We start from the raw sequence: 23,277 nt of genomic DNA on the forward strand, positions 1-23,277 counted from the left end.
GCGCAATTACATTGATGCAAAATTAAAAATGATCCACCTACGGAGAGTAACGCGAGAAGCGTGTCCTTGATAACAAAGGTGCGGTCAGTGTGAATTATGGCTGCTAGGGCCGTGACTCATCACTTAATGGCGACTCATCACTTGGCGCTTATTGAAAACAATAAAAGTGAAACGTACTATATTAGCAATTGTGTAAATCAGTGGTTCTTAACCTGGGTTTGATCGAACACCATGGGTTTGGTCTCAGGGGTTTGGGGAGGCCAAGACACACACCTGACTCATATGATTGGTGACGACGCTCCTGCTTGGCCATCATTGGCTGCAGCTGTTCAGGCTAAATGTGCGCTCAGTAGTCAATTTGTGATTGTTGTCTTTGTAAGTCATGTTGTTTCTTTATTATTGTAATCCCTTCTCATACTTGTACTATGTCGAACAAAAAAATAAAATAAAATCACATTTTCTTTTTCAATAAAAAACAGTCCAGTGAATGCACTTAGGAAACTTGTGGGGTTCAGTACTTTCAACAACATTAAAGAGGAAGTCAACCGTAAACATTTCTTGACAATAATATGTTATATGTGACCTCACTATAGTCTAAACATGACATTCTGATTAATATTACATTTGGGGAATATCAGTTATGAAGCAAAATCCAGCCGTTTTTATCCATGCCAGTGGGCGGCCATTTTGCTACTTGCTGTCGACAGAAGATGACATCACAGTTGCTCAGTGCTCAGGCAACGATCAATCACAGCTCACCTGTTTTCTGAAGCTGAGCTGTGATTGGTTGTTACCTGAGACCTGAGCAACTGTGATGCCATTTTCACTCGACAGCAAGTCTATACCACTTATCCTCACAATGTTCTCGGGTGAGCTGCCGCCTATCCTAGCTGTAGACTACACCCTGAACCGGATGCCAGCAAATCACAGGGAACATATAGACAATGAACCATTCACACTCACGTGAACACCTATGGACAATATATAATGCTTAACCCAAAAAAGCATGTTTTTGGAATGGTGGCAAAAACCAAGGCAAAATATGCAAACTTCACACAGAAAGGCCACATCCCAGATTTGAGCCCCCAACACCAGAACTGTAAGGTGTATGTGTTGTTAACCACACACCCATAACGCTGCAAATCACTTCATGGGATCTATTTTCGTACCCAGTGGAATAGTCTGTCAACATTTGAATACTGGCAGGCTAGACTGGATTTGGATATTTTAAGAGAAGCACGCGTGCTGATTGCCGCAGATAAGAACGTGCACGTTGCGGCGTTGTTGGGATGCTCACTGCCGACTTGGCACCAAATTGTTAGGCCCATTGAGCGCGTGACAAAAGAATGCTCATCATGGCGTAGAGCAGTCTGCCAAGTTCCTAAACAGGTGTAAAAAGGATTGCACAGGCACAAAAATCAGGATGCACGAGTTTATATACTCGAGTGCAGCTGTGCCATCTCGGAATTTCAAAGCCAATTTACTCAGCTAAATAAAATACCTCCTCGGGACAGTTCATGTTGTTTCCTTGCAGCTGTCAGTCAGCGATGCAAATGAATCCAACAATGACTATGAATTTACAGCAAGAGATTGATGCGTCACACTTTCTCACAAGTTCACCAAACGCGTACGCAAGATGGCCGTGTCATAATCTTAACATCGTCCAAACCCAATGACTCATTGTGGGTTGTTTAAAGCAGCGGCTGCCTTGTATGAAGTGAAAACATTTCATAATGAGCATGAAACGACAAACCTGTTTATTGTCCTCAGAAGTTACACATACATACATTAACAGAAGCAGACAAAAGCACAATGTTAATTGCACACAGGACAGCCACAACTGGACAGTTCACAAAGAGGCAACATCATATTGATATGGTGTCAGTTGCAATTTATACAAGATATTTGCACAACATTGACGATCATTTTTACCGTATATTCATTCCGACATGAATTTGTTATTTCCTAAGCTTTGTAATTACTTCCAGGCATAGTAATGATTATGATTTATCTGAAGGGTCCAATAGATGGCATCAATACCAAGAGCTCACATCAACATAACATCATCTTTAAGTGCATTCTTTTTTTGTCAAGCGCATACAAATTTAAGTTGACTGGTTTTATTTGGCACTCAAGTAGAGTGTACTAGTGGATCCTGTAAAAGGTGTTTATTAGTCCACACAAAGCTAATTCAATTTCATGTGTTGATTCTTTCATTTGACCAAAAGTTGACCTACCCCACATTGTCACTAAGCAGAGCATCTAAAAACTCCACATCTTCAGCTACCTGCACTCTCTGTTCATGTTCACTTTTGTTTTTCCACAATTGACCTTTTAACTGCTAAACAGACAAAAACAAGCATTTATTAATTTGACGGTCCTGCAAAATGAAGGTATGAGCCAGAGAGAAAAATAAAGGTCGAGAGGACTCTATACAGAAGAGCTTGAGAGTGGATTCTGTTTTCATTTGGCTGTTGGAGCCACAGTCACTGGCTCGGTCTGGACCCCAGCGTCTGTTGAGTGACGTTTCTGACCCTAAAGAGAGGAGGAATAAATAGTACAACATGGATCAAGCTTCTCTTGATGCTTGTAAGTGTTTCCTTACAAAGTGACATCGCCAACCACGGACGGCCTAGATGGACTGTCATCCATAATACACTGCTTTTGTTTTTGTAAGTTCATATGAATAGAGATCATTTTGACAACATTGTCAGTTGTGCGCATTAGCACAGTGCGGATCGCCAGCACCCGGAGCAAGACAAATATTTGCAACTAATTAATCCTTGGGTCTCTTCCACCCATCTAATATTGAGTCCGTGGGACAAAACAAACCAACCACATTTTGTTTTCCACAGTGTGCATCACTGTGATCGTCTACATACATAAAGAATGTAAACGTCAGTCGCAGAAGGAATCTGGAATCTTTCACACTTCAAAGACATTGACTGACTCTTAAATATGTACAAATTTAGTGGGGGTGGTGGCAAAGGAGAGGAGGTTGACAAAAGGCGCATTGATTAAGTCAAGATGTCAAATGCACTCTAAAATTAAAATAATTATCTACTAATTCTAATGTATGTTCTTAAAATTTCGCAAAATATAAAACAGAGTGCAAAATAGATTTCCACTCAGAGATGAGCAAAAGCTGAGACTTTAAACATGAACAAGGTGGATTTGCAGCTGGTTAAATTTGGGATATCCAGCTCAGGTCCCAATTGGTTTGATATTTGCTTGTGATCCAGCATACACATGCACATAATTAAATTCTGATATAAGATGATCTCAGTTTTTAATGTGTTGTCCAAACTGTAGAGAATGTTTTTTGTTTTACAGTTAAAGTATCAATGTATGAGTCCAGCTAAATTTAATATGAATATTTCAATAATACATATATTAAAGTAAATATAATAAAATCCAGTTCATGTAAGCAGGCAGACAAATGAAGAAACAAACAACTCTCCCCCAATCAATCCCCATGATGGTCAACACTCAAGTTGACTTTCTTTGTCACCTCGTGAACCGCTGCTGCCATCTGGTGGACACAGTGCTAGCAGCATACTGCAACGGGTTACGTTGGGCCTTTGAAAATAAACTCTTCCGGGAGCTGTGACTAACGAATTAAGGTGCTGGAGCTGTAACTAAATATTGATAGCGTATTTATTTATTTATTTATTATTTACTTACCAGATGTTTCAAGAAGAGCTGGATGGAGTTCCTCTTCTCTGACTTCCGGCCCGCATTGGCGACATTGTCGCCTGCTTTGGGGGCCACTGAGGCCGCTTTGTCGTCTACGACCACCTCGCACGACTTCACCGCCGCTTTGGGCTCCTCTTTGGCCTTTACTGCCGCGGGAGGTGCGTCTGCTGCTTTGACGGGGGCAGGGTTCGCCTCCTTGGGATCACTTGCCTGAAACAGTGAAGCACACAATGAAAATGGGGCATCGTAGTAAGATACAGTAGTGTTGGTTTGGTTCTTCAACTACAGCCAACATGATCTCTCTGTGCCCATTTTGTTACCTCCCACATTACATAGCCCTATCTATGTACTTAGGCTCTGTTAAGACTTTGAATTGTAATGGAAAATTATTTAAATGACGGGGGGTATCCACTCACATTTGATGCCAGGTACATGCATGTACCGAGCCTAATTTATCACTTAAACCTAAAGTGTCTGAAAGATTATCCTCCTGATTGATTTATCCTGTGGTTTGGCGTTTGGAATGTTTTTAGACTGATTTAACCTCCTCAATCCGCTCAGAAAAAAGTCAGCCGGCAATTTTAAATGTTAAACATGTTCATGATTTTCACTCGCAAAACCATGTGGATGGAACAAAACGATTTACAAAAAGTGGATATACAGGTTAACTAACTTTGTTTTCAAGTGGAAGAGCATTTGATTTAACCTTGTCAGCAAGATGAATTCTCACGGCATTTGTGAGTTAACAAACTCCGGAGAATACATCTTGTACCGCCCCGCTGATACGTTTGCAGCCGACCTTTTTTTTTTATTTAGGTCGGACCAATCAGGCGTTGTTTAGGCAGAACGAAAGCAATAAGCGCCGATGGCAGGGGGAAACAAACAAACCTAACAGACGAATGAATGCTGCAATTAATTATGTTCTCGCAGAATTTACTCACCGTTTCCTTGTTTAATTTGAACAGCGAGAGGCGTTTCATGCATTTTTATCTAGTAAAGATGTTCGTGCCCACCCCCAAGACGAGACGGAAGACGACATTTTCATCCGTTGCCTTGATTGGTCAAAACAAATATGCAAAGATGCAGCATCGTCCAATCAGCTCGAAGTATTGTATAGCAAGTCCCGCCTTTCCCGAACGGGTCTGCCTAGTGAAGTACCAGATTGATCACGTGAAGAACTCCCTCGAGGGAATGACAATCATCAATCTGGCTGGTGAGGTTACCTTTGATTGGCATTGATAATTGAACAAAAACATTTGGCAAAAATAACTAACATTGGATCATTTACCGCGGCACCCCAGATGACTTCTCATGGCACACTAATGTGTCACTGCACACTGGTTGAAAATCACTGACTGAAAATGAACAGATGCTTCGTCAATACTAGGTTCTTACTTTAGGCTTGAAGAAGGACAAGAATGATGACTTTGATGGATTTTTCTTCTCCTCATGAACCGGAGGTGGGGGTTCTGGCTTGGCAGTGGCCTCCAGAGTCCCAGCTTTAGAAGGATCCACCTTCTTCCATGAAAGACAAAAAATAATCATAAACATCAACAGCTATTTTATGAGGATGATGGCAAGGAGCGAATGAAAGCGGACACCTAAGAGTGAAAGACGATGTTAGCAAGAGGAACATTTTGAGACAAGAATCAAATCCCAGCAAGAATACGGAGAAAAAAAAGCATCACCCTGATTGTTCTTTTCTCTACTGAATATTGTCTTGATAATAGTGTAAATAGAAGTAGTGAAAGAAAGTGTCACCCCATAATTGTAACAAAAAGTGAAACAGATTCCTAGACCTTTATTTGTTCCATCATGACTCCACAACGTTTTATGCTAACCAGTGAAATCATTTTAGCCAACAAACCAATAAACATGCTATTAAAGTAATGACCAGAGTTGACACCTGCAAATCAAAGAGGAGGTAAGATGACAAAGGTGCAGCATTATTAATTGAGACAAGATAAGGAAAAGAATCAAAGCCCAGCAAGAATTAAAATCGACGCCTTCTTGAAAAAAATCGCCTTAAGTCATTTTCTTCAGATTTTTCAGGAAACACAATTTTTTTGTAACTATTTGCATCATGAGGAGATGATTTATGTTAATAAAAAAAGGAAAAAAAGACTTGGGCAATTATTTTAAGATGGTGACGAAATGTAAAAATCTTGATTAAACCTCGAGACCCGTCCAACCTCATTTTCTACCTCAAGCTGTGGTGGTTCTACCATCATCTATGGAAAGGAAAAGGTTGTTTTACCACAAACGATGCAACAAATAACTAGCTAACTAACTAACTAACTTGAAAATTAGTCACTATTTTTGCAATCTTAGTTTTAATCTAATACATTTTTGCCAGTTTATTGCAACCTAACCTTTAAGAACAAGGCACGTGGATGAATTTTCGGATTAGGGAAGAATTTTTTCGACATGACGTGTGAAATTAGAAATCATTTGTACGTGGGTCAGTCAGACTGTCGCCATCATAAAAAAGCAGTCATTTTTCAGATTTGAAACGGTGTCTTGGAGGTCGACAAATTTACTGCATGGCCGAGATGTTGTGCTGATGGCAATTTGAGTTTCCAGCTTGAATTTTAGCACAACTTTAGAGCTGCGGTTTCCCCCTTCCAAATTGCGCGAATTACTCATATAAGACCTCCGGGGTTTTCCACTTTAGATGTTCCTGCGTATTAAACATCATGTCGACTGCTGCTAAAGAAAGAAAATACATTTTGTGCTACTTTACCTTCTCTTCTACAATCATCTGTGTTGCCTCTTCTGCTGTCTGTTGAGGTTCTTCAGCCTCATTAGCAAATACAAATGAAAACATTTTTGTTTTATATAAAATTAGGATTACTTCTCGTAAATGACACACGTCAAATATTTACTTTCACTGAATTACCTGGACCCCCACAACAGCTTGTGGCACATCCACTGGATTATCCTGCAGGGTAAATTAATGTTTGTTGTTGTTGTCTTAAAATCTCGAGTACAAGCGTAGCATGAATAGCCTGAAATAGATTTAGAGACTTCCTAAGTGCAGCTGGGCAAGTTTACCTGTTTTTCTACAATTGGATATACTTCAGCTTCTACTGCTTGCGGTTGTGTCTCCTTGTTAGTCTGCAGCACATTGAAACAGTTCTTATCGAGAGTTAAGCATCATCATTATTGGCAAACGTCACTGGTTTGCCATCACTGCATATGCATTGCATGGATTGCATACTGTACTAAATGGCATGCATTTATGGTAATGAGACATATAGACGTCAATGCCAGAACGACACAATACAAATAACATTATCCTCAATTGATTCCATTTTTTAATCTTTCTTCTCTTTTAGCCAAAGATCAAAATAAAGTGTCATTAAAGATACATTTTGTTGCAATGAATGAAAATACACCTTTAGAGATGTATTCCACCAAACCTAAAGTGGATATAAAAAGTCTACACACACACCACTGTTCAAATGGCATGCTTTTGTGATACAAAAAAACAAGACCAAGATTAATCATTTCAAAACCGTTAGAGAGGCGACTGGTGAAGGATTATCTTGTCAACTTTTGCTCACTTCCAAGTAAAAGCAACAAACACACAGTCCAAATGATGCTCGCATGCTACCTTGATCGCCTTCCTTTTAGCATGTTTGGAAATGCTATGCCTAAATGTTAAGTGGATCCCTTTCTAACCTTGGTTCCTTGTGGCATACATACATAAACAAGTTGATGGTATTGTAATGCAGTAGTAATAATAAACACAATGTGCTGTTGTGTTCATTTACCTTTGGACGGAAGAATTTGCTTAGAACATCTTTGGTTGACTTCCCTTTGGGGGACTCCGTGCTCTTTGCCACAGCTTTTGTTTTTTCTTTGGAGGTGGCGGATTTGGCTGATTTGCCACTTGGCTCCACTTTGACGTCCACTTTTGGAAGCTCTGGAGGTGGAGGAGGCGGCGGGATCAACATTCCCTTGGAGGCTGCAGGAGGATCAGACACTTGTGCAACCTTGGGAGAGAAACTGAGTTAGAATGCTCGACTGCAAGGTAAAGTGACCACCCCGTCAGTTTCTATAGTGTTTGTTCTCATTAGAGTCACGGAAAGCTGAATCACATTCACATCTATGGGAATTTTAGAGCCACCCAAACCTGAGAAGCTTTCGATGTGGGAATAAGCCAAAGTACCCTCAGAAAACCCAAACAAACACGGGAGAACATGCATTCTCCACACATATGTTTCAATTGAGATTCAAACCATGCTGTAATAAAGCGGCCATCGCAAAATGATATAAATGTAATGTAACTTTACAAGAAACCAAGATGATTGGAATATCTATCAAACACAAACCCAGATTCCCATAAAGTAACCCAAAAGGCTTTATAAGGAAACAGACAATGTGCTCACAGTGGTGGTTGGTGCTGGCTGTTTCTCTCTCTGCTGCTGTTTGGCAACAAAAGAGGCAGCATTTTAGAGTAAGTCAGCGAAAAATGCCAGCAGTCATAAAAACATCACGTTTAGCAGCGATAAAAGGAAGGCTTGTCTGGCTGAACCAAAAGTCTGAATGAGGAGCTGAATTAGACAAACAGCATCAGTTAGTACAACTTATCCATTTTGTTGTTGCTGTCTTTTTTTAAATCTCTGAATTGATGAGTTTGGGCATAGGTGAGTTTTTACAGTATTTTAATCAAATTTCATTTATTGTGATTGTAACAGTTTTTCTTCCATTTGAATTCAGTGTCATTTTAAATTGATCACAATTATTATAACTTGATTATTTTGTTGAGTAACGTATATGCTACAGAAAGTTACTGTCAACAACTGCAAATATCACATTTTACAGAAAAATAAAAAACATTAAGTAAAAGACCTTAAGAGTTAGCTTAAGCCCCAGAAACGACCCTTTTCACGGTATATGTTTTGAAAATTCAAAGCAGACTTGTTAAGAATGTCAGCGTCTGAACAAGGACACATTTGTTAAGTAACCATTCAGGTTCCTCTCAAGTCAAAACTTGCCTTAGCCTCAAAGCATCGCTTTGATGTTTAACATTGAAATTAGCATAATGCAGAGTTTAAGGGTTACTTTATAGCCGCCAGATTTTGACCTGATTACATCAATTGGACTCTGATTAGTGAAGATAAAGTATTTTTACTGCTCATTCATTAGTCCAGGTTGCCTGCGTTTGGCTCATTAAAACAATGCAATGGCCTTGAAGAGTTTTCCCCGTCACCACTGTATAATTTATGTGCCAAGAAGGTGGGGCCTCACGAATGTGTTTAATGGACAGCTCAGCAGATCAAAAGTTTTCAACATGTCGATGATAGTCACTGCTTTTGCAATTCTAAACGGTTTTGGTGCCATGATTTTTGTTCTCTGGTCCAGCATGGAGCGAAAGGGGGTCGGAAAAGATGTTAACAACACGACACTCCCTGTTTGCACCCATGTTGTTAACAGAGCATGTCAGAAAGGACGCGCTTTGAACGACGAATAAATAAATAAATGATAAATTGATGGGAAAAAATTCAAGTCAGTCGATTAATCACCCAAACCGAATTGAACATTTAAACAGTCAAAATGATGAAGAAAAGGACTTAACAAAGTCATTATGAGACATTAGCGACATTAGATAGGCCTATATACATATTTCTGATGTTGGGTGGAATCCTTGCATCTCCAAAACCATCACTTTTCAGGCAACCAAAAATAACTAAATAAATAAACAGCATGAACCAAGAACATTGCATCGTCAAAGAGAGCAAGCCATTTTCAACACTTAAGATTGGTAAATCATTTGTAAAAGTAAAAGACCCACAAGAAGACCCAGCCCTGAATATAGATTTGAAAAAGAATATGAAAATTGGCCAAATAGGTCATAGGAGGTTTTCACCCGACAGTGACGATACAGACAGTATCATATAGGCAAACAATTGGAGGACGTCCTGTTGGATTTTTTTTGTGATCATCTCTGACCATCTATTTCTAGTTTCATTGTGTCATCATCACCTGATCCTTTGGGACTTCAGGAGTTTCCTTTTTGGATGTTTTAGAGGGAGTCATCTGCCGAACAAGGGAAGGGACACTCACCGTTAAATTCTGCCATGGAAAAAAGAAACACAAAATAGAATAATAGAATGCCCAAGCATTACGTTATTATTATTATTTTTTATTTTATTTTAATATTATTATTATTATTATTAGGGGTGTGAATTGCCAAGAACCTGGCGATTTGATCCGAATCACAATTCATAGGTCACGATTAGATTAGATTAATCCCAATACGAATCTATAAATTGATTATTGCGATTTTTTTAACAAAAATGTAGAAAATACAAATCAGTAAACTTGTACATGTACACTGTAAGATTTGTAATAAAATGTATTTATTTATCTGAAACTTCAGGCTTATAACTGAGCCACTGTATTTAACAAACAACCTGTTTGAACAACATTGAAATAAAATATTAAGGCTTAATGTTCCATTAATATAACATTCTTCCACGCTTAATGTGTGAATCCTAACCCTAAGTAAGACGTTTTGTTGAATATTAAAAAATCGATTCGGCCACATATGGAATCTTTTCGAGAATTGCGCGCTGTAAAACCGCGATAAATTGCCAAATCAATTTTTTTTAACACCCCTAATTATTATTATTATTATTATTATTAAGGAAGCAGACCGTTTATAAAAGTAAGAATAGGCCTTTAGAATCAATGAAGTGTTCACTGCTGTACGTGGCCATGTGACGCTGTCAGAGTGGCAGCCATTGTGCTGCGGAGATGGCGTAGGCCTGCCCTCGCTCTATCTTTACCAAACTGAACTTCCAGCCTCACAGGCCTCCCTTGTGAGCTCACACGATGGTTCCAACAATGGGCCGCCACATTCCCGCATGTTCCAAGCCTTGATTAGCATGGCGCGAGGTCACTGTAACTCTTTAAAACGCCACGCGTTCCGAGCGACGGCATGATGAAGAGGAAACACAATGGCTGCCTGTTGTGCGTCAGAGCATAATTTGTTATGGATAGCTTTGCTGCTACTGGCAATTTGATTGTAATGATTTATATACAATATTAGCAGCAGGAAGACTTTAAAAAAAATCATTTGGTTGAGCCGAGTGATTTCATTTGGTCTGGTGATTGAAGAGAAACAACAAACTAAATATCACAAACACACAAATCATCAAGTTTTCATGTTTACATTTAAAATGTGTCACTTACTAAATTTTTGAAGAAGTTCATAACTGGACTCTCTTCTGGGTTAGTCTCCTCTTCTGCAGGTGGACTGTTAGCGTTGTCAGTTTGGTCTGGAGTCCCGCTCTCTGGTTCTGTCAGTGCCTCTGGCTTTTGGTTAGCTGTCTCCTAAGCACCATCACACAGAGTTAGCCTTTTGAGGTTATGCTGTAGCAGAGCAGTGCAGCAGCGTCTTAATCACAGCATTGAGACGGGAGCACAATTCCAACCATGCCTCTGCCTACTCTGCACATTGTAAACAATAACCCTTTTATGAACGTGCATGTCCCACCGCCCCTCACTCATTGATATTCAAGTATGTTGGATGGTCATGTCTCAAGAATTGCGAGGAAAAAAACGTGCTGTGTCCCTATCTTTGAAGTAGCTATCCTTGGTTTTAATTTGGTAAATCTAAAGATAATGAATGCAGGAATTTGTCCCGGAACAAAACTTTTGTAAACGTCAATTTAATCTTCAGTGAACATAAGGTATGTGTTTTTACGAACATTGAAGGCAACGTAAATCTTCCACCATCTGCGTTTACATGTGTGATGTCACAAATAATTTACGATGACAGTCTTTTTTTAGGACCCTTAATAATAATTTTTTTTTTTTTAATAAACATCACAGTATGTTCTACAGAGCCCGAGACACACCCGTCGCCATGGGCGGGCCATACGGGTCCGTGCCCGCCCACCGAGATGATTTTTAAATTTAAACTTTATTATTATTATATTTTCCATAGTAGCTAATAACAGTGGTGTGATTTTTATTTTTTATTGATCTGCAACAGCCATCATAGCCTAACTGAAAATAATGTTTGGTCTGCTGGGTTATACGCGACGAATAGGCTACATCAATGTTGGTATGCCAAGAGTCATGTACATTTTTCAAAGTGAAGCTGACAGTTTTGTTTTTGTTTTGGTATTGTGTACTGTGGCAAGTCATGTCTGTATAACATGTACCTAATTGTAAATAAGGAGTTCCAAGGACACTGGCGCACACGACCAGCGTACGTACGGCAAGTGAGGAGGGACATACTCCATTGGTGTCGGCAACTAACGAGCCACTTGAAAAAAGAAACCACAGGAGCCACATATCATTTGGCCATCTAAAATGAGGTTGGGTTTTGCTTTCCTCCTTTCTTTTTAATTCTGCTGCAAACACCGTTCAAACAGGTGGTCCGTTCAAAGCGATATGTCAGCGCATCCGCCATATTGGATGTGGCAATTGTATTCGCCATTAAATCGGCAAATAATAAATAAGATTCATCAGGTGTGGCTTGATGATACATCTCCAAGGAGAAAGTGAACGAGGCATCTTTACAAATAGCTTCACTTTGCCTCATCCAATATGGCTGCGGCGTCAACGTACTCGTGACTGTATGCGTATGTAGGTACTGTAAATGTTGTCTAATGATAATTCTTGTCAGCGGGTGCCATTCAATGGATGGATGCACGGCAGTGCTACGTGAATTTATCCAAATTTATGGGACAGGTTAATGCTGTCTGTAGGGTATTCATAATAATTTTCCCCCATGCATTTCATGTACCCCACTTAAGCCTGGGCTCTGGTGACGGGTCTGGCCCTAGACATGAAATATATATATAAAAAATAATAATAATTGTGGCCACACTCTTGGTAAGACATACCAACAAAATTCTAATTTGTGGCCGTGAAGTAATTATACTGTGTATACAAAAACACAGTATAAGACAAGCAGCTGAGATCATTTAGCAACCAGCTCACTTTCTTTGCTAGCTTTTATCTGCCACACTGTGGTGGGGCCTATGCAAACTTCTGCCACTCATCTGTGGCGGTTGCCATCCATTCCACTACACTGGCTCCTTTCCAGTTTCGGTCATGGCACTGCCGTGAACATCTGTGCGTCTCCTCAAACTTGAATGGTCTTGGTGGAGCCCTCTAGACTTCTTCACCGTACCCGCTGCATTCACGTAGCCTCCTGTCAGGGAATTGTCTGCATTTCACCATGGAGGGCGCCGTTCTGTCTCTGTGGTTGGCCGCTACCATGACACCAACTCTTCACATTTAGCCCACACTTACGATTGTTTAATGTTATCAATTTTTTTGTAAAGTTTGTCTTTGAGTGTCTTTTAAAGTGATATATCAGCTTGATGTATTATTATTATTATTATTATTATAAAGCAAATGCAATCATCACAGCTGTAATATATACAGTCTGATGTTTTTGTCAATACTACGAGATAAGAGTTTTGAACCTAGCTAGCATCCTTTTTAGTAAACAATGTAGAATCTTCATGACCCTAATAAACTTTTTTAATTTTTATACATTAGTTGTTTTGACTATGAGTGGAAGTAGACCACTGAGAACATTCTCAATCACGGGAAGAAATCCACACAAAAAGACCCTGGCCCAAGATTCAAACCTGAGATCCCAGTAGGTGCTTTATGACAACACTGATTAGAAACTCACTTGTGTGTTGACATGAGGAATGTTCCAAAGAATTGTCAATATTTATTGTCAATATTACAACAATGCAAAGTGAATTAGATATTTAAAGACATAGGTGCCTTGACATCGTCCAAATGCTTTTACATCCAATTCCATGTAGTGTAGCCTATACACAGCAATGCTGTGGTGTGGACACATATAAAACACTTTTATAGTGTTACCGTAGATTTAACACTTTTAGTGTTAATCTAACACTGACGATTTTCCTGTGCATAGAACAATTAAAACATACAGAGGCAAATAAAATAATTGTTTTGGCATTTCATTGCTAATCTTCTAATGGAGCTACTCGAATGACAACCATGATCTTGTAGCCCGATGAAGATATGTCAAAATCTTCAAGTCTGTAGGGTGATTCTTCAACAATAGATGTACATGAAGACTCCAGCCTCACAAGTAAATCTTCCATGTGCTCCTGGTGTTCCAGGTTTTGGTCTGACCAACCTTCAGTAGGCCTAATTTCTGTTGTGTCGACTCTTGATTCCGCCTCTGACTTCATCCCTGGTTCTTCATCATTTGAGGTTTCAGCCTCAGCAGCCTGGATGACAGCCTTAAAGCATGTTGAAGCCGCTAAAGAAGCATCACATTTGTCTAATTCATTCATTCCTTCTTCTCTGACTCTATTTGTCTTGAGGATTGCGGCTTGATTCTCAAAAAGTCCTATACTCTCCTCTGAGGGATCACCAGAAAAGAGAGGAGCTTCTAACACTTCAATATCACTCAAGGACAGAGACTCTTCAACATCCTTTTCCTGGGTTTCGTCAGTTTGGACAACACTGTTCTCTACTGCTGGTTCATCATGGGCTGAGCTACATGAATCCAGCTCCTGTTTTGTCAATGGTTTGGCTTGCAAATCACACCATTCTGTATGTCTGATTTGACAAACTTCAAGGTTCTCCAACATCCCTTCAACAAAAGGCTCCATCACCCCTTGATCCTTGCAAGGACTTTCATTTTCTTCTTTGAGCACATCTGAGATTGCATGGTTTCCCGCGTAACTTTTAGCTCGTGCAAAAGCATGTTTAGACGATTCAGAGACTTCAACTTCAGATGATGTTTCCCCTAAATGGCTCTCATCACTGGCAGGGATGATGCTCTCCTCTACAGTTAGCTCACAGATTTTATGTAGTGTCTGGAAACTTTCATCTTCTGTTGAAGAGTCTTCAGATGTTATTTGTGCTTCATATTTCATTATTTCATGAACATTCCACAGGACTGCTCCATGTTTTAGCAGAGTAATGTCCTCAAAGTGAATCTCATCTTTAGCATCCTTTACAAGTGCTTTGCAAATTTGGTCGAGTGGTTGGGGACATTTGGCCTCTGTCACAGCTTTTAATGACGTTTCACAAGAGGATCCATCGATTGGTGTATTATCCCTTTCTACGGCAATCTCAGTTTTAATCTGTGTGGATTCCTCAGCATTATTTTGAGCAGGGGTAAAATTGTAATCCTTAGTTGCATCCGAGATTTCAGCGAGTAGTTGTGAACAGCACCCAGCTTCCGCAAATGCTTTGGTATTACGTTCAGAAGACAATTCTTTGAGAAGTGTATCTTCATCAACACCTTCGAGCACTACTTCAGTTTCCTTCTGTGTAGATTCCTCAGAGTGTAAATCTTTAATAGGGATGATGGTCTCCTCCACAGCTTGTTTTGGGACTGCAGGGATTTTGATGTGTAGTTCCGAGCGGTATGCTACAGTTTCCGCAGATGCTTCGGTGGCCCCACATTGAGAAGATGATTCTTGGACAGGTATATCTTCACCAACGCTTCCGAGGACTGCCTTGGTTCCTTTCTGTGTAGATTCTCCAGAGGTGACCTCGTCATTAGTTGCTTGTAGTTTCAGGTGGCTGTCGCTGGCAGGTGTGGCAATCCTGGATTCAGGGTTCTGCGAGAGGGGAGGAACTGCTTCCTTTTGTATTTCATTCGAAGCTATGTTCCAAGCTGCAGGAATGCCAGATTTGTTGTGAGTGTGTTTCTCTGTGCAAACCTCTGCATCCAGTGAACATTCATCAAAATAATGTTCAGGAACCTCATCAATGGTTGACAGTTCTTCGTGCCTAGCAGCATACCTTTCTAACGAGTCCTCATCACCTTGAGCAGTATTGATACCTTTTTCATTGACTGGCTGTGTTCTCTCAAGAATGACATGTTCTTCCTTCTCTGAGATTGTTTTCATCATCATAATTGGCGGCTCAACATAGACTGATGGTATGTCATTTTTGTCTTTGATATCATGCATGATGAACTGAGGCTCTGCAGTCTCACTCAGAAGTGTTTTATCTGTTGAGCCTCCTTGCCTATCCTGAAGCTGAGACACATTGATCTCTTCAGCTGTTTCAGTGATGGATTCAACTGGTTTACATTGTACCGGGATTTCAGGATCAATCTCATGAGAGTCATTAAGGCTCCTTTTTTCAGGATTTTGGATTCCAGATTCATTAGTCACCTCCACCTTCTCAGCCCTGCACACAATATCCTCATAAATGGCATCGACAGTGGTTTCTCCAATGGTGATCCCTCCCGCCTGGTTGTCGGATGATTTTTCGTGCATGTTCTCCTCAACTGCCTCCTCTGCAATTACAATATCGCTCGGTTCTTCAGCTCGATCTGTTCCAGCCATCTCTTCCACCAGGACCTTGGTGGTCAATGCTCCCTCTGTGTCATTTGCTGTTTGTGTCGAAATATCTGCTTCAAATATTTGGTCTGTCTGAGTGGACGATTCGGCTTGATGATGCAGATAATTCAACTCCTCTTTGGGTGCAGATGTGGCGACTGCATCTTCTCTGCTCGAACTGGATTCCTTTGTCATGAAAATCAAGATTCACATTTAGATTCATACTTTGGTGTTCGACTATGGGACATACAGTAGTCATATGTGTGAGCCGGGTGTATATACTGATGCATAAATCGCAACCTCAAAGGAGAAGATGCCACAGATTTATATACACTTTATGTAGGTGATTTCCAAGACAGATTATTGAAGACAAATGAGAGCATAAATTATTTCTCCTCATTACATCAAAGGTGAATTAAGGCATAGCATAGCGACGGTAATTTAGGCTAGAGGCAGGGTACACCGTGGTCGCCAGTAAATAGCAGGCAGGGCACATATAGACTAGAGCTTAAACGGTTACATTTTTAAACTCTTTTACCGCCAAAAACGTTTAATGACGTATACTAAAATCCCAATGAATGCCGCCAAAAACGTTAATTGACGTTAACTATGTTTTTTTCCTTCTAAATAGGCAGTGCAACGTCTTGTGCAGCACTAGTTTGTGAATTGGGTTTGTGAAATCCAAAAACACCCACTAACTATGGCCAGCAGATGGCAGCATTGTATTTATTTTCAGTGGGCCCCCATGTATCAAATTACATGAAAACATGGCGGATCTTAGGAAATAAAATGCTTTCAAGGATGAAGTGAATGATCAAAGCGTTTGTCACATTAAATCTAATTCTCTAAACAAAAAATATTTGTGTCAAAGTCACTGTTGTGCAGAAAATGTATATTTTCACAAAAAGCTTGTTTTCTCCTTATTTTTTCTATTTTCGCTTGATGTCACTCATATTGTCTATTTTCAAATGGTGATTACTAAAGGACGGAATAAGGTAGAAACATCCTGTTTCCAAATGAAAGAATGGAATCCAATCTTTCATATGGTATCCAGCATGTTTATGTAGTCATAGCACACAATATTCTGTTTGCCTTGAAAGATGAGTGAAAATGCTTGAAATCGTCTGGCACTGTCGGGGTTGTTTTTTGGATAACGTTTGGCATTAAAATAATTCATCAGATTAATCATATCTTAGAATTTTGATTATTCACAATTAATCACTCAATTAAAAGCTCATCAACATTTTTTTGCCATCCACATTTGAAGAGCATCTGTTACATGGTAATTATTTTAATATTTAATGAACACATTCTGAATGTCATATGCAAACATTTTATTAAATGCTTTACTTTAATGCATGTAGTTATGTTTATTGCTTAAACACAACCTGCGCTACCTTCAATGTAACCATCCTCTCTCAAGATAAAGGATAATCTGTGGTCAAAATTAATAGTGCGATTAATTAATCTGTGTTAACGCATGATTACAGCGATAATTTTTTGTGATTAATCAACTTGGACAGCACTAATATAGACAAAAATTATTTCACACCTGTGGATAATTTCGAGTTCTTCAACAAACCCAGGCATGTTGTTAATGATGAAAACTCATTATTAGGTCAAATGTTGGCTGTTTTACTTACTGTACATTTAAGATAACAATTGTTGTCCACAGAATGAGTTTTTTAAATCCCCCCCACTAAGGGATTAAATAAGGAGCGCCTTATTTCTACATAAATAACAAAAATATTGGAACACTTGCTTGATCTATATCCCTGGCCCAAACCTTTCACTCACTGACCTCAACCCTGACCCAAAAATAATCCCAATCCATTACAGCCTAACCGACATCTCCATAACCCCCCCTACCCTAACCCTAAAAGTGAAAATACTTACCAGCTGTGTGTCAGAGGCAGGAAGACTTGCAACACTTGCAATATTCTGCTGGACCTCTACTTCAGCGACTTTCTCTGCATCAACTGGTGCCTCTGGTTCTTCTTTCTTTTTGAAAATTTTATCAAAAAATTGCACTTTTTCTTTGTGTTTCTCAGGCTCTTCAGTCTGCGAGGTGACAGACGACTTTTTGGAAGCAACTATGGTTTCAACATGCTGATTGTCCGATTGCACCATCACATAGTCAGATTCTGTGGTAGAATTTAATGCAGCCTTGCCGATTTGTTGGTTTGGATTCAAACCTTTAGCTAAAAAGAAGAAAAAGAAAGTCAAATGAAAACATCCAAATCAGGGCAGGTCAACATCCATGATGTAGTCATCCATCCGTTAAGTTCCTGAACTCCTGATTTATTTGAGTTTGATGAGTTTGATTTACCTGATGTGATGTGTGGGAATTGGACATGCCTGTCCATCCTGTGTTGACAATACATTAAAAGGGCTAAAGTGTAACTCACCCCCCCAACCAGGATTTTGCTCCACACCACACTAATATTTGAAAACGGCACTTAAAGGGTTGACAGCAGCAGTGAAAACTACGATCGAGATCATTTCTATACTACGACAAGCTATGTTATAAAATGCTATGCTAATGAATGGCTGATGAAGATGTTCGCAAAATGTTACTATTCCAACTCCTTTTTAAAGGAGTGAGGCTCAGATTGAGCCAGTGGGTTGAAAAACTAATAAATCAGTTTCACGGAGATGATGTCGGTAGTGCGTGCTCGTCCAATGACAGGACAAACAGCCAAATTGTGTTAATCCTAATGTTTAGCCTGAAGATGGCGCCACACAGACGGTTTTTGCCCTAATTTTAAGCTTTCAACGGACATGCACTAAAATGTACATGTAGACAGCATTACTAGACGTACACAGTTTATCAGCTAAAAATAATAAATAAATTGATTTGATGTTGAGTTACCTTTTAACGCAGAGTTGAAAGGAGATTTGTCATGGGTAATATGGCGTGTCTCTTTTGTATGTCTGAATAATTCTTGTGTCTGATATTTCAAAAATGTTTGCCCAGGTGGAAAATATATATTTTTTAATTAATTTGTCTTTGACATACCATATGTCTTTCATGAACATAATAGACATAACAACAAAGATAATATAACATTATTGGGAATCCCAAGACTGGACCAAATTTACCTAAGGTTTGCCCTTTCAAAAACAGACACAAACTTAATTTCCACACAAATACATGTGGAAGCCGATCAACTAACCGGCACACCTAGGATCTTTGTCTACCAAACAGACAATATTGACATGCAGTTCATTTTGCGTCATTTGGGAGGAGTATATACAAATAACGCGCAGTGTGATTTATAAAACCTCTCTAAGGAACTATAATGGTAGATTTATGTCTTTAAATGCCACGTCTGAAATGCAGGTGCATACCAGCGTAGCGCAAGCAAAATGAGGTGGCATAATTTAGCGTCCACCCACTATTTTGAATCTTCGTGAAAGATCACAAGGTTTCCTGCAACTCGACCACCAATAGCGCACACAATCTTTTAGAGCACATGTGTCAAGATTTGGTCCTCAAGGTCCTGACTGAGTCCTGCATGTTTTTTTTTTGAGGTTTCTCTACTCCAGCACACCTGATTCAATGATCAGGATAATTATCAGGTTCCTGCAGAGCTTGCTGATGCTTAAATATGAATCAGCTGTGTTGAACGTGGGAAACCTCGAAAACATGCAGGACTCAGGCCCTCAAGGACCGGATTTTGACACCACTGTTTTAGAGAGAACACACAATTTAGCAACCATGCTCTTTGGAATTTTAGCAAATCAGTCCCGTTATGTTTTTGCATTTCTCCAAATGTTGTGGATTGTAAATTAGATTGATTTTAGTAAACAGTGAACTGTCACACCCTATTCTTTAAAAAATGCGGTCCAAAACTGTTTTTTTTTGTTTGTTTTTACAGATGATTAAATCAGCAATATCATTACACATACATACTGTAGCCATCCTTTGAAATGATCAATGTGGATAGTGCTCTATGAAGTAAACATGGGCTGGTCTACCTAAGAACACGAGATTAGCTTGATCACCAGTATGTCAACATCATCTCACTGAGTGATTCTATCTTCAGGGACACTAACGGCACCATGACAGATTAAATAGTCCATTTAGAGACTACGCCTATAGTTCAACAATAGTGGGTACAAGAAACAGTCACTGTTTACCCAGTATTAAAAAGTCCAAAGGACAAATTCATCCTGGACGTGGAAGGCTGAAAGATAGATAATGTGTTTTGATGTTTTGAAAAGTAAGGGGAAAAAAAGACAAATAACGTTACAATTACAAATACGGAAGAAACGTAACAGTTAAACACCCTCGACAACTCAGAATTCAGCAAAAGGTTTTTGGGGGAAATGAGTTTCATAGCCTGCACATCATGTAATAAAATGTCGTGTTGCATTTTCGTTTGACTTTTATCAAAAATAAATAACAGTCTCAAGTAAGGAGTGTGAAGGAGAATTTGAAACAGACTGTTAAAGGGATTTACCATTAGGTAAGATCACTCACATATTCTATTTACTATTAAGGATGGTTCATTTTACACGTTTGACAGTGAGGAATGTTTAAAATATGATGTGAGTTCAATTCACTTTGCATTCCACCTTCTTCATTAATGTTTTGTTTCTATGCTGGTAACCTATTTTTACATTTGTATAACAAGTAAAATATTTGAGTATTGCACTGTACATTTAATAAATAGAAAACTTTTGGTACAGTTTGACTCAGGAGTAAGTGTTTCATTTCCATTTTGTTCTATTGGAAAATCATGTTTCAAAATCCCAGCAAAAATTGTGATTAGTTCATAATCTTAATATGAAAAACTCACCATCCGTCTCTAATCCATTGGCTGTGATGTTTACTGCCAGGCCATTCGGTACTCCGTGGTTATCACAATGATTGATCTATGAACATATCATGTGGAACAATAAATAACAAAATAAAAATCTAAAAATTGCCAAGACAACAATTTTGTAAAGTTAAATATAGAGGCATATATTCCTGGGGAAGTACTAGAATATAAGACTACTATGCCTATAAATAAAACACATTATTATTATTTTACTTAATAATAGTAACCATCGTAAATAATAAATAATAATAAAGCTAATAACTTTACCATGCAATACTTCACAAGGTGAATTTTCTACATTTCTGTCATTTTACCTTGCTCGGATCTTTGTTCTTGGAATGCTCATTCCCCATACTTAAGACCGAATGATGCAGGTTTACTGGAGCAAAGGGAAATTAGAATACAAGTAATGGTTGCATTTGGTCATGTGCAACATTAATCAACTGTCTTACCCAAGCTGCACTTCAGGTCAAAGTAAATGAGATCCTCCCCTGGAAGACAACAAGTAGAGTGACACCCTGTCAAAATGGGTGGACTCGCTGCTCCGGCCCAACTGTGCTTACAGCTATTGTTGACAGGCCATTATATCTGTGCTTGCAGATGGGTGGGACTGTTTTTAACTAATCAATCGGATGGACAACAGCACATGATTAGTTCAAGCTGATTACTCTTTGAGCCCCTTTCATCTCCATAATTTTTGGGGGATTATATATATGTTGCTGTGTTTGTTGCAACCTCTACTATACTTTTTTGGGCGGGGGCCACATTTCAACAAAATTGATCTCATGCAAGGATTTTAATATGTTTTCCACGCATGTCATTCATAATCCCCAAATTAATGGGCTCTCGCGTGTACAACACCGCAGTAAAGTTGGTCCCAGACATCCGTCACAACAGCTGCTCGTTAAAGAAGTCACGATACACACTTGTACCACTATTAAGCGTTTAAGTCCATGTTTTTGGAGGATACAAATTTAGTAACTCCTCATGCACTTCAAACGCACTATCAGGGTTTATTGAGCTTCAAACTGCCGTTGGTGTACTTTTGAGATCAGTGTTGATGTGGCGTCTTTGAACAAAGTAGACAGAGGTTTGTATTCAAATTTGGAGAACTCGTCTGCTTCCTATTATACCTGAAAGACAACATTTTCTGGACCTAATTTGGTCGTTGCTTCTTGCCCTGGCCACTCTTTTGGTTTAGAAGTATTGTCTTAGGTTAGGAGGCATACTTAAATGAGCAATAAGAAACTTTTCAACCTTAATATTATATATTCATAACTTTTAGGTCAGACCAATCAGGCGTTGCTTAGGGCGGGACGAAACCAAGAAGCACTGGTGGTGGGGGGGGGGGGGGGGGGACAAACAAACCTAACATGGACGAATGGATGCTGCAATTAATTCTATTCTCGCAGAATTACTCACTTGTTGAATGTTGAACAGCGAGAGGCGCTTTGTGCATTTTTATCAGTTAAAGAGACTGCAACATGAAAAATCAACTTTTTGGATCTTTTAGCCATGTTAAAATGCTAATTCCTCACCAAAAACAAGTTGTGTTTTCCTCCATTCGCCCCTATATGAAAAATTCTAGGTTATTCTGCTCTCCAAGCACCAGCCCCTCCCAACCTGAGAAAACGAGCTGTTGGCACGGTTTGACGTCATTCTATCCAAATGAATACAAAGCAATCAAATATTCTTCACATTTGCAATGCCAAAGTGCAATGAAATGACAATTGGCTGTCTTCAAATCCATTGGCCGACACTGGTGTAAACTGCAAGTAAAACATTTGCGCTGATGAATTTAAATTAATGGATGGTGTGGTGGATAGTGCAAATCCAAGGCCGAGCTGTCTGAGAGGTCAGCTCTCAGAACCCATAATCCTCCCGGGCACGGTACTCTGCCCCTGTTGAATGGCAGCGATTCCCCATAGAGCCTCCGCTGTCTGGAAAAAGACACAAGATGCACAAAAAGCACTCAAGCAAAAAGCGAGGCATTCACCCATGTGACCTTTATTTACTAAATTTGGTGGTATTGGAAAAAAGCTTCAATCTGCTTACTTTTTTCAGTGATACAATTTAAAACCGTCACAATAAGGTTTTTTTTTTGTTACTCAGTACGCCACAGAAACCTAATGGAAATTGATGGGTAGCCAAACGTAGAAAAGCATATAGATAGATAGATAGATAGATAGATAGATAGATAGATAGATAGATAGATAGATAGATAGATAGATAGATAGATAGATAGATAGATAGATAGATAGATAGATAGATAGATAGATAGATAGATAGATAGACAGACAGACAGACAGACAGACTGCCACCTAACGGACAGATGACGCCATTGCAGCTCGTCTATTTTCTGCAGGAGTGGTCAATGGACTATATGTATATATATAAACAGCACTGATGTATAAAACCCGGAAGTCGGA

At 39.3% G+C, this 23,277-nt stretch overlaps 1 protein-coding gene and 1 long non-coding RNA gene across 13 annotated transcripts; one reads left to right on the forward strand and one right to left on the reverse strand.

The window, feature by feature from the left end:
• Positions 1-1,734: 1,734 nt before the first annotated feature.
• bcas1 (brain enriched myelin associated protein 1) lies at positions 1,735-21,394 on the reverse strand. Of its 12 annotated transcripts, none has more exons than XM_086068973.1 (15): positions 21,301-21,394; positions 21,163-21,227; positions 20,825-20,900; positions 17,916-18,220; positions 10,900-11,040; positions 9,688-9,741; positions 8,091-8,123; positions 7,473-7,694; positions 6,751-6,813; positions 6,596-6,637; positions 6,440-6,496; positions 5,889-5,927; positions 5,092-5,214; positions 3,685-3,906; positions 1,735-2,535 (listed from the first exon to the last, which is right to left on the reverse strand). In XM_086068973.1, exons 2-15 carry the CDS (start codon positions 21,199-21,201, stop codon positions 2,464-2,466), a joined length of 1,488 nt encoding a protein of 495 aa, XP_085925099.1. In that variant the 5' UTR covers positions 21,202-21,227; positions 21,301-21,394; the 3' UTR covers positions 1,735-2,463. The 12 variants fall into 12 exon arrangements, with proteins under 12 accessions (XP_085925099.1, XP_085925096.1, XP_085925094.1 ...); XM_086068970.1 differs by having other exon boundaries at positions 8,091-8,126; XM_086068968.1 differs by having other exon boundaries at positions 9,688-9,777.
• On the forward strand, positions 4,829-20,647 carry LOC147179473 (uncharacterized). The gene is made up of 4 exons (XR_015094095.1): positions 4,829-4,909; positions 7,567-7,732; positions 11,892-12,032; positions 18,071-20,647. It is a non-coding gene; the product is annotated as an uncharacterized LOC147179473 (long non-coding RNA).
• Positions 21,395-23,277: the final 1,883 nt, after the last annotated feature.

Source organism: Leptonotus elevatus, chromosome 2 (genome assembly GCF_054856555.1).
Source record: "Leptonotus elevatus isolate MCC_2025b chromosome 2, RoL_Lele_1.0, whole genome shotgun sequence".
NCBI lineage: Eukaryota > Metazoa > Chordata > Actinopteri > Syngnathiformes > Syngnathidae > Leptonotus > Leptonotus elevatus.

Coding starts and splice junctions, on each gene's coding strand:
- bcas1 (XM_086068965.1), bottom strand. CDS start 21,201: ATGGGGAATGAGCATTCCAAGAACAAAGATCCGAGCAAG. Junction 18,221..20,824: donor CAATGGATTAGAGACGGATG/GTGAGTTTTTCA, acceptor TCTTCTTTTTAG/CTAAAGGTTTGAATCCAAAC. Junction 16,206..17,915: donor CTGCCTCTGACACACAGCTG/GTAAGTATTTTC, acceptor TTCATGACAAAG/GAATCCAGTTCGAGCAGAGA.